Raw genomic sequence first — 11,414 nt, forward strand, 5'->3', positions numbered from 1 at the left:
TGGATGCTCCCCACCCGCGGTATTGTAACCTAAATAAAAAATACTAGGAAGAAGCTAACCCTGCTAAAGGTTGTATAATACAACTTGTATTCCATATATTCCATTGCACAGCATTCTCCGCTGATGTTGTTGATATGAGTAAAATGTGAAAGAAAGTAGGGAAGTGTATAAATCTCTTGGTTGGGAAAGAATTTAATTTAGTGACGAACAAATTGACCCTTGACCTCTCATCCTGGATGGATTTGGACCAAGACGAGACACTTTTCAGAGGAAACAAGCCAACCACAGGTAGATTTTCATTTATTTCCATCTAAAAATGTTACGCAGGTGCAGGAATATCACTATCATTACACGCAGCCGTGGTTTTTCTTTTACACATGTTATTTTATTAAAGAGCGGCAGCCATGCGAAAGAAATATTGATAAATAAATAACAAATTATAACATTATTTGTTGTCGGTTGTTATTAAATTAAGAAAAGTTAGGAAGGTAAATTAGTACAAATTTTATAGTTTTAAAAGTTTTACAGATTTGTAAAGAGAACTTTGAACGGTGGTGGTGATGATGATGATGATGATGATGGAATTTTACAAGAAAAAGATAACGAGAATAAGATGTAATTTTCCTTAAAACTCGACATGACGTTGACTTAACGGCGATTAGATTAGTTTCAAGTCAAATGTCGAGTAAATCAATTTACTGATATTTCATATTTAGGAAATGACAAAAGAAATGTAATGTCTGAAAGAGAAATCGATTCTCAGCCTGAGCGAGATAATGACATGATGGAAAACTTAATGGAGAAAGTCAAACCTAATTTGTCACTCTAAAGTGAAATACGCCGAAAAAAAGAAGACAGAGAAATTACGGGCCGTAATTTGATCGTGATCATGATTTGCACTTTCTCCTTCCATCAAAATCAATATCATTAATCATGGAATAGAAGAATTCCACCCAATCAAATTAAAATTACATTTATTTTTCTGCAAACGAATTACACAAGGGAATACTACAAAATGTGACAAACAAGTAAAACTAATAGTCGCAGAGAATCCATACATAAAACATGAGTTTGGCTTTGTCTTACAAATTCTGAGAAGTGTATCAAATTTCAATCATTTTTTCCCTTGTTGTCGTCGTGTCACTCTGTCGGATCATGATTCGTGGTACAATTCCACATTGCATCACTTACATTATATTACAAAATCGGTTCGACAAGAAGAGAAAGAGTGACATTTTGTTACATTGGTGACTTCAATCTGTATCATTTCATTCAGGAGACGACTTTCTTTCTGATTCCTCTTTCACCCGAATATTTGCACTTTCCAGAATACACCCCTACCCACAATTGTTTCCAGGAGAATGGTATGTGTTGCTGTTACATAATAATAGCGTGTGGAGGGTAGATCTGCGGGGGTCGGGGAAATGAAAATGCCCGGATTCGGGTATCCTTCGGACCCAGGTCGGACTGGGCGGAGAAAGTTCTTCATTATTATTGATTTTATCCATCGAGCTGCTAAGGACGACGGCGTGTAGGCTCCATTTAAAGGGTTCATGCGTCGGGCTAAACTTAAATTTGTTCCTCTTACCATTGTTTGTTTACAACTAACAAAACTTAACTAATATTCGGCAAAATAATACTCGAGAGGTACAAGAAACTAGGGGGAAAGACAGAACTGCCAATTTTTTGGAATTTTTTTACTACACATTTTTTATTACGGAAGGATTTTACCATTTTAAGAAATTATTGTATAAGAAGTAACAGGGTGAAATAAACGAAATCGCTCGGTTATTTTGATTGTGATGTGGTTTGTCATTGTTATACTAATGTAATGATTAGATTGAAATTGACTAGTTTACACTGAGATTTTGATTTAGTCAAGTAAAATATACAATAATGTGATCGTGTAGCAAAAAATAACCAGTATTCAGCAATCAACCGTGAAAATAAGCGAATGCATAAAAAATATTATTCTCACTCAACAGGCAGTCAGAATCAGGTAAAAAAAATATGTAAATTTATATGTAAATGAAAGTGCTTAAATTTAGGTTATAATGCAAGTAGAGGCATTATTGCAAAAAATGAATTGAAATAATTTCAATTAAATCAATAAATCAATAATTATTATTGATTTGATTTAGAATCTGATTAATTCACATTCGATTTTCTTACCACGTTTAAGGCGTTATTTTATTATTAAGAAATAATAAATTATTCTTTGTGACTATTTGCTGTGCCTCCATCAACTCATATTTTGTTTCGCATGCATTTATAAAATCAAATAGTTATATTTGAATACAAGTAGATAAAACCTTATCCCACTATAAAAATCCGGGCATCTAAACCCAGCAGGTGAGTCCGGTTCACAGTCGGGTAGTATGCAGACAATGGTTCCTACTTATTTTTTTTAATGCATCCATGTACATCATCCACAGTATGTAGTTTACATCGTGTTGAGATTTCAAGAGTGGGGCACGTGTGTATCTTTTTATATACACTTTTTAAATCAACATCTGCCACAAGCAGCCTTATTTTTTCCATGCCAAACCAAACCACTAATAAACCAAAGAAAAGACTCGATCCATCCATTCACACATTTATGCCATAGTTTAGACTTCGTAACATAAATAACACCAACCAGCATGTATGTAGCATCCGTCTAAACTACATAACCACATATAAAATACTCTCTCTCCTTCCTTATCTTTTTTAGGAACAGGAGAGTGTGAGGGAATAAGTAAGTAACCAGTTAACCTATAAAACTATGCGTCTAATATTTAAATATGAAGTACGGAGCAGATTGGCCAGAACATGAAGCGCAGTTTCAACTACATATTTCAGCACCGACTTCATCATGATCTACATAATCCGGGTTGATGAATACCCGATTTTCTCTGTAAATATGAAGTTTCATATGCAGCCAAATCATAAAATTTTATTTTTTCTATGCACAACTTTACAAAAATTCGTGGTATTCAACTTTTTTCTTTAAGCACCACCTCCGCCCACGCCGTAATAGCCATAGCTCATACTCGGGGCGTACATTAATGAGATGTCAGAAGAAGAAGAATTATGCTGAGATTTGCTGGGTGATCTCACTTCATAATTTTTGTACAACATGGTGGGAGCATAATTGTTACCATTTGCATCATCAAATCCGAACAGAGATTTTGAATCTTGCCTGTGATTAGGGTGGTGGTGATTACCATATTTGGGAATTTGACCATGTTTAAGTTGAGCGTAGTCGTACAATAACATGTCGGATCGGGGACGATGGTAAAATCTTTGCTGCTCATTTGACGCACGATAGTGCGGATAATCATGTTCAATGTGTTCTCCGTGATTGGAATGCTTTGGTTCTTGATGATGAAGAAGGTTCCGCAATTGTTTAGGAGACAATGGGGTGAGGAGAAAGATTTTGACCTTGGGGTCACTATCGCGGTGACCTGCATCGTGGTCTTGATGATAAGAGTCGTCATCATTATCCGTATCATCATTTTCTTCGTGGTCGTGATGATTTGTGATTGAATTTGATCCGGGATTGCCCACTTCCGGCTTTTTGTTGCTGAATCCTGCAGGTGGTTGTTGTTCATGACAATAATAACCGTAGTAGCAGGGTTCTTCTGGGTAGAGCTGGCGTTGGTCGCGTGCAATATTTGTAGCTGTCACCTGCAGCTTATTCCCATTTCCTGTAATCTGGTTGGCGTAATGAGGAGGAGGAGACGATGATGATTCCCGTTTCGGTGTTAGATTGTAATTCGGGGATTTGGGGTGGTGGTGATAGGAGAGATGGGGGCGTAGGCGTTGCTGGAGTGGCGGCGGTGGTTGGAGAAAGGCAGAAATGAAAGGAACTGCTCGCATGACTTGTCCCCGAGAAAAGAGTAGGGTCGTCTGTAAATATGTAGTTTTAGATTTTAGACACAAATCGAACTTTTTAAGAATTTTTGATGTAAATGTAATACATATGCATTTTGTAGGTGATTTTTAATGGTGTTACACAACTTACCAGCAATAGAATTTGGTACTGCATTTTTAATCTTACAAAAATCCTTCAACTCTTTGTCATTCGACAGACCGTTATCAAATGATAATATTGTAATGTGGAATATCAGTTTCTAATAATGCGTGTTACTCAAAGCCTCGTCGTAATTTCATTTATGCAACACTTTTTCCCGTATAGAAGTACTCTTATTTGCATAAGTAATTCCGTTAATGATGCATTTGAGCATGTGTGAAAATTGCGGTTTTATGCATGTAAGTATAGGGATGTTAACTGACTTTCAGCAAAATGTGAAAAACATATGAAATCTTTTGCATCACTTGACTGACGGCACTTTTGTACTCTTTTTGATACAGATACAAACTTTTGTTGAACTATTGACCGCAACCGACTGATTGGGAAATCTTTGACCGATGGTGACCATGAACGGGGACGACGCGTCGACGGTCGCATTGCTGCCCTCTGTTGCTGCTAATCTTGATGACCATGGTTTGGTACGTAAATTTTTGTTACAGATTACGTAATAAGTATTTTTAGTCATGGATGTAGTCTTGATATTAGTCTTACCATTAGTGTAATTGATATTTTTTAAATTAACAGGATGACGATGACGATGGAATGTCAGGTATTGCATTCATATACATACATACAATTAGAAAAATTCATTGAGTCTTGCTAATTCCGATTTCTTGACTATTTCATAGATGATTCAGAGTCATTTGCCGACTGTCATGACCTTATGTCAGCCACGATGGAAGACGAAGTTACTGCCCAACTTGCTGCTGCAGGTATTTTAATTCGAAACATTATGTATACTTGAAAATTAAACTAAGGTATTGTAATTTATTCATGCATAGGGCCCGTTGGGATGGCGGCTAGTATGGCAATCGCATCAGCAAAAAAACGTAAACGACCTCATCAGTTTGAAACAAACCCCTCAATAAGAAAACGGCAACAGACACGACTACTGAGAAAGTTGCGACAAACTATAGACGAATTCACGATTCGAGTCGGGATGCAAGCCGTAGTGGTACTCAAATTAAATTTAAATTGTATAGTTGTGATGTGATATTTACGTCAATGTCTCATTTTCAAGCTTGTCGCGATCCCAGGCAAACCACAAAACAGCTTTAAATGTTTCGGTGAGCTTATTATTACAATTTTCAATTTAAGTATTAAGAGAACATGACCGAAAATCGTATTTTCTTTCTTAGGTGCCAAACCCTTAGAAGATGTCATAAGAAATTTACGGCCTGTCGTTATGCAAGAATTAGAAGCTTCCCTGGCTCAACATGCGCCTGCCCCTCTTCCAGAAGATCCCTCCCTGCATGAACTGCCCCCATTAGTTATCGACGGGATTCCCACTCCAGTGGAAAAAATGACACAGGTACATTGAAACACTTAACAAATCATTATTTAAAATATGTAATTGTGAATTTGCAATTTATCTTTGTTTTATATATTCTTAAGGCCCAACTCCGAGCATTTATTCCACTGATGCTCAAATACTCAACGGGAAGGGGGAAACCAGGCTGGGGCAAAGAATCGACTAGACCCCCTTGGTGGCCACAAGGTACATAGAAATAACTATTTTTTAAATCGTCATCAAAATATGGGTGCTGATTTTATTTTATTTAACAAGATTTACCCTGGGCAAATGTACGAATGGACGCAAGAACTGAGGACGAAAAACAAAAGGTTTCATGGACGCACGCTTTACGACAAATTGTAATTAATTGCTATAAGGTACGTTTGAAAATTCTTAAAATTCTTGACTTAATAATTTAAGAAAATCGTAATTCACTGATATTTTTCTCTCATTGTCGTAGTATCACGGTCGGGAAGATCTGTTACCCGTGTTTAACGGTGAATCCGACGAGCACGATATAAAACCCCCAATCGTTAAAATCCCAAAGGCAAGCCCCCATATCAATATTTCCACCATGAACAACAATTCCACGACTCAAGTCGTAACCACCACGCAATCTCAAAATCAATCTATTACGCAAACTATTCCGGTAAAAACTGTTCAAAAATCAAATTCTGTTTTTGTAGTTTGGGTTTTGGTTGCAGTTTTTATTTTATTTTTCATTTTATAAATTATGAATTTTTATTTTGATCTCATTTTTGTGCAATTAATGTTATTTAATTTCTATACTAATTAGGTGTGCATAATTAATTTAATCAGGTGCATCAATTCCCCTCCACTGTTTTACAAACGATAAGTAACCCTGACGGAACCGTCTCCATTATCCAAGTCGATCCTTCCAACTCTTATATCCAGTTACCCGATGGAACGCATGCCCAAGTTCAGGGAGTTGCTACCGTAAGTGACATTACTTAATTATCATTAGAAATCATTTAACTAATTGTGTAATTTCGATGTAGTTACAACACTCTGGTGATGGTCAAGGCGGCGACGGAGACAATATGCCCGTAACGCTCGACCTAAACTCAGTCGCACAAGCCGCACTAGCCGGTCAAGAAGGGCAAATAATGCTGACCGGAGAGGACGGACACGTCTACCCGGTAACGGTTTCGGGCATGATTAGCGTCCCTATGCCATCCAACATGTACGTTTCACGAATTTTATTTTTACATGTTTTCGAGATTCACTCACCTTACCTCCGTCACACATTTTATTTCAAGGTATCAAACTGTGGTGGCCAATATTTCCTCAATCCAAGCACAACATGGGTCCGATGGGACGTTACAGGTAACCCATGTCATTCTACAATTTGTGCTTATTTGCTTATTCATTTTTTTTCTTATGTGCATATGTTTTGTTATTTTTTATATTTTATTTCTCACCTTTCTTCTGATGCTACTACTACCTCCTCCACTTCCTCCTCCCCGCAGACAAAATACGTAGTCGAATCTCCAATTAGTGTCCAATCTCCTTTGAGGAAAGGACGACTCATTCCAGTTAATAGTGCAATTAATGTGAGTATTATTATATATGTAGATTTTTAATTACGTAATATACTTTCTTTTTCGCTTTAGCCCATGTTGCCTTAATTGTGATCCTATTTAGCTCTGATTCTAAAATCATGTAATAACTGAACTGATATAGGTCGTGTCACCTATGGTACTGCCCAAAATTGAACCCGGTACTGAAGGCGAGACGACGGCTATACCTGTCAGCGCGGTAAGTTAACCGCATAATTTTAGTGAGTAGCAAAATTAATAGTATGGAAACATACTTTTCTATTAAAATTGTTTAGTTAACTGGGGATCCAACTCAAACGCAAGTCGTCCACGTGAACGCTAATGGACAGGTGTGCTTTGTAAGAAATATTATTTAACACTCTTTTTTGAATTTCCAAAACTATGAAAAATTGTACCAAAAATAATTTTGCCAATTCATAATGTGGTCCACGTAAGATAGCTTTCACTCTCCAGCTTTCTTATGTTTGGGGTTAGTTAGGACTTGCACTTTGAGGGAAAGTTTTGAACTGCTGTTTTTTCTCTTGCACCTTCTCCTCTCCCGGAAAATTCACAATTTTCTCGGCTAAGTAATAATAATTTAGATAACAGTGAAAGAAATACACGAAATACAGAAATTCAAATTAAGTTGTAATTTCGATAAGATAAGGTAAGTATGAGGTGGAAGAGTTTAACCATAATTTGAGTACAATTAATTAACCTTGATTTCTACCACTTTTAGATTTTTCAATGGAGATTCCACCTCCTCATAGACAGAACATTCAGGTTCGAGGTCAAGCACCAGAATTTTGCAAATTAAAAATGAAAAGTATAGGAAGTTTCGCCGGAGGGGGTGGGTCAATTGATCAAATTAAGGCTGCTTTTTATCAATTAGCCAGACCAGTCGAAGTGGAAGTGAATTCGGAGGATCTTATTTATAGTCAACCCGATGTCCTCTCCCAATCCACCCCACCGGTTGCTACTCCCCCAGAACTTATCCCCCTGTCATCGGAGGAGAAAGCATCCGCCATTGCCAAAATCAAAGCAGCAGGAGAAGTTGGATTAACTATTGGAAATACTGGAATGCATTTTGTATGGAAAGAGAAGTGTGGAGTCGGATTTGGACAAAAAAGGCCAAGAATTTCCGATCAATTATGCGTGAAACGGGTAGGTACAAATCAAACGTACTATGAGCCTCTCTGTACTTTTGAAGGTAAATCTCACTAATAAGAACAATAACATAATATATTATCTGGTTATATAACTATTTTGTTTTATTCCTCAGATTGTTTCTCTCATACTAACGCAAGGGCGAATGAAGAGATGCCAAAATGTCTCACACATAAGGGTCCCATTGAAGGATTCGCAGTCTACGAGTTCATACATAAGAAAGCTGGAGTTTCAGAGCTGGGTCACATGATAATGAAATTCAACTATGCTCAAGATAAGAAAAAAGATCATGCGACTCAAGCGCTTTCTCAACGACAAAAACCAAAAGGGATTGTTACACGATCCGAGTTTTTCAACACTTGTGGTGATGCTGAAAAGAAATTGGCGGTCTGGCAGACGGTGGCTCTGTTGAAATCCTTATTTAATCCATCCGAATATAAGTACACAACTCCATCAGTGTCATTGGCAAATGGACTGGAGGCGGAATTAATAGAAGAGATGGAAAAACAAGGATTCAAACTTCACTTAACTGGATTAAGTAATTCAAAAGTGGAAAATAACAAAATAACATTCCCATTCGGCAGAAGAGCAAGGACGGATGAAAAACTTGTTGATTTGTTGGACGACAACCACGGTGCTCTTTACATAGTGTGTGATGATAAAATTTTTTACGGTGGTCAGACAATTTCCAGAGGCGATACTCATCCTATAGGTAACATCCGAGACACCGTCGTCGCTTACGAGAAGGAATACGGGACTGGGAAACTAATGAAGGTCCCTCTGTGTGCTGTTAAAATTTCAAAGAAACGAAAGAGAAAAACTGATGAGACAACAGAAGAAATTGGTCTGGAGAAAGATGCCTTGAAGAAGATGGAAGCTCATCTTCATGTTGGTCTATTCATCGCTTATCTTTTCCGTCTGAGAAACCCTTTCCATTCTATTTTTGCTTACACTCATCCTTATTGTCTCAACAAAGAAGTTATTTCTTCATATTTGGATGAGCATTCTTGGGAGAAAGTTGATTTATTTTTAAAGAGAGAATTTGGTTGTCAAATTGAATTTATGAATTTGTAAGGAAGTTTGCCACCACACCGTCTGTCAAAGTTTGTTATATTCATTTGTTTTATATATTTTATATATGAATATACGTATATATTCAATGTAGACCTTTCATTATATGTTAATTTATGGGACAGAAATTAGTAATAAACTTTTATCTGTAAACAAGAAAAGTGCACGACAGCTCATTAATGGTCCACGTAAGTTATGTTAGTAAACACTTCGAGTAAAGGTATTGCCCCGACTAGAAACTTGGACGCGTTCTAATATTTGCATATCTTTTAGGGTGACAAAATCTACCAAATATGTGAATTTCTCAAACCGGAAAACCACGAAAAGGTTATCATGGTATGTAGACTAAAACAGCAAAATGAACTTTCTTCATCTTGCTTGGTCACAATTTCATCTTATTTGCAGATGGCCGAAGTGACAAATCATCAGCAAATCCAACAATCTCACCACCACCAGCTCCAACAACACGTCCATCACGAGATGCAAGGGGAAGAATCTCAACAAGACCAAGAGGAGGAGCAGGACGACGATAACAATAGCAAAGTGATACAAGACGACGGGGGACAAGGGGATGACCAGCAGCAGCAGCAGGACGTGGAAATGGAAAATGGTGAAAGTTAGTCATTGTTCGTTCCATTGCCAATCCCAAGAATTTAATCAATATTAAGTACTACCAAGTACCAACTACTATTACTACTACCACTGCGAGTGAGCATGCAACAATAGTCATTTTCATACGTCGTCGTCTCTCAGAATGTGCTTACAAATACAATACAGTAAAAATTACCGATCTTAAGTGAGAAGCGAAAAATATTTTTTTGAAATGCAATATTTTATATTTCTAGTTTTATTACGACTCTGACAATTAATTATTTCGGTTTGTGCGTTTAGATTTATACGAATTGTAATTACCCGTTCGTTATATTACTTATATTCGCCCTTTCATCTCGTGTGTACATTACTCGTGTATAAAAACATAATATGTATTAAACATTAGTCCAGTATTTTACGCCTGATTATTTATCCACCTAGTTTATTCTCGTCTCGTAATTTTACCATCATATAATTGCTGATTTTCTTGTTGCTATTTACCATATACTGTTATATATTTATAAGAACAAAGTAAAAACTTGTCGAAAAACACCGACCTACCAAACCATAACCTTATTGTTATTACTATACCTTATCTCATCTTTTTTTATCTCGGTCATATGAGAATAGTCATTTACACATAGAGACTGTCTAATAAATAACTGTGTAGCCGTATTTAATAATAAGATGCGTGCGTGGACAAGTACAATTACATTTGTTCGTATAATAATAAGTTATAGGTTAACTTACTAGTATTACCAATACCATTCTATTTCTATCGTGAGACGATCTCAACAACCTTTTTCATCAATAATATGTAGGAAAAGGAAAAGTAAAAACAAAACAAAAATACAAGTTAAGTCCGAGATTTGTTTATTATACATAAGTCATAATAAATAATTAAATGGACCGTATTTGAAAAATCAATAAAGTAAAATGTACGAAAACGCGTTACGTAATTATCTCTTGAATTAAAAAAATTATTTTATTTTTACCATCTTTTACAGGGTCTCCAAAAATTTGATAATATTAATAATAAAATACTTAAAAGTTAACTACTACGCCAAAATTTGCACTCTTCTTTCTCATCCTTGCATTTACTGAAAAAGAGCAAACAACAACCTTGCAGTCCAAATAAATAAATTGTGAAGATCATGATGATATGATGACACCATGAAATGATATCATCATTAATTCGGGAATGATGAGGCAAGTTGAGACGAGATGCAGTTTTTACAGTATTTATACCACAGACTTGGATTTATACTGAATCACATTGATGATGCGTCCATCCGTCCATCCGGCTCCATAATTTTCCATGAGTTTTACACGTCGTATCATTTTGGTTTTACATGATGCAAAATAATATCGCAATTTTCAGCATTTCTCAACATTTGTCATAACTCATTCCTATACCTTTTCTGTTATATTAGAACTGTTGTTGTAGGCAAACAAGTTCTCATTCTGCATTGTGCTACCAATTGTTAAAATTTATGAAGCCAACGTACCCGCACAACAATGGACGGACACTTATTATTATTATGCCTGGATGGATATCTCGCAAACCGACTATATTTTGTGTGCATGCATATAAATGCAAATCGACTTTTAGCCTAAACCAGACGGTGTGTGGAATAGGAGCGGCACTTCTTTTTTC

The 11,414-nt window shown here is 36.4% G+C and overlaps 2 protein-coding genes across 10 annotated transcripts; one reads left to right on the plus strand and one right to left on the minus strand.

Moving 5' to 3' along the window:
• Window positions 1–10: 10 nt before the first annotated feature.
• LOC110859734 (DNA-binding protein P3A2) lies at window positions 11–10,812 on the plus strand. 5 transcript variants are annotated; one of them, XM_035859816.1, is made up of 19 exons: window positions 11–288; window positions 1,329–1,999; window positions 4,357–4,494; window positions 4,601–4,625; window positions 4,705–4,788; window positions 4,858–5,030; window positions 5,097–5,142; window positions 5,215–5,387; window positions 5,471–5,573; window positions 5,643–5,746; window positions 5,830–6,018; window positions 6,189–6,326; window positions 6,389–6,573; window positions 6,650–6,716; window positions 6,860–6,943; window positions 7,074–7,148; window positions 7,225–7,287; window positions 9,440–9,502; window positions 9,572–10,812. In XM_035859816.1, exons 3-19 carry the CDS (start codon window positions 4,414–4,416, stop codon window positions 9,785–9,787), a joined length of 1,869 nt encoding a protein of 622 aa, XP_035715709.1. In that variant the 5' UTR covers window positions 11–288; window positions 1,329–1,999; window positions 4,357–4,413; the 3' UTR covers window positions 9,788–10,812. The 5 variants fall into 5 exon arrangements, with proteins under 5 accessions (XP_035715709.1, XP_021964398.1, XP_021964399.1 ...); XM_022108706.2 differs by lacking the exon at window positions 1,329–1,999; XM_022108707.2 differs by lacking the exon at window positions 1,329–1,999 and having other exon boundaries at window positions 7,225–7,278.
• On the minus strand, window positions 2,916–7,386 carry LOC110859737 (sarcoplasmic reticulum histidine-rich calcium-binding protein). 5 transcript variants are annotated; one of them, XR_004837139.1, is made up of 6 exons: window positions 7,204–7,376; window positions 6,978–7,137; window positions 6,812–6,899; window positions 6,621–6,731; window positions 6,393–6,557; window positions 6,131–6,321 (listed from the first exon to the last, which is right to left on the minus strand). XR_004837139.1 is itself a non-coding variant. In XM_035859818.1 (2 exons), the coding sequence occupies exons 1-2, from the start codon at window positions 6,636–6,638 to the stop codon at window positions 2,989–2,991; spliced, it is 921 nt and encodes a 306-aa protein (XP_035715711.1). In that variant the 5' UTR covers window positions 6,639–6,733; the 3' UTR covers window positions 2,916–2,988. The 5 variants fall into 5 exon arrangements, 2 of the variants coding, with proteins under 2 accessions (XP_035715711.1, XP_021964403.1); XR_004837140.1 differs by having other exon boundaries at window positions 6,131–6,557; window positions 6,626–6,731; window positions 7,204–7,386; XR_004837138.1 differs by having other exon boundaries at window positions 6,131–6,557; window positions 7,204–7,383.
• Window positions 10,813–11,414: the final 602 nt, after the last annotated feature.

The sequence above is a fragment of the Folsomia candida genome, unplaced genomic scaffold (assembly GCF_002217175.1).
Source record: "Folsomia candida strain VU population unplaced genomic scaffold, ASM221717v1 Fcan01_Sc028, whole genome shotgun sequence".
Taxonomy (NCBI): domain Eukaryota; kingdom Metazoa; phylum Arthropoda; class Collembola; order Entomobryomorpha; family Isotomidae; genus Folsomia; species Folsomia candida.

Bases quoted from the DNA above. Each gene is read 5' to 3' on its own strand.
- LOC110859737 (XM_022108711.2), bottom strand. From the start codon at position 4,030: ATGCAGTACCAAATTCTATTGCTG. The intron at 3,892-4,006 runs GTAAGTTGTGTA...ACATATTTACAG, and splicing joins AGTACCAAATTCTATTGCTG to ACGACCCTACTCTTTTCTCG.
- LOC110859734 (XM_035859816.1), top strand. From the start codon at position 4,414: ATGGTGACCATGAACGGGGACGACGCGTCGACGGTCGCATTGCTGCCC. The intron at 5,747-5,829 runs GTACGTTTGAAA...TCATTGTCGTAG, and splicing joins TTGTAATTAATTGCTATAAG to TATCACGGTCGGGAAGATCT. The intron at 9,503-9,571 runs GTATGTAGACTA...TCTTATTTGCAG, and splicing joins ACCACGAAAAGGTTATCATG to ATGGCCGAAGTGACAAATCA.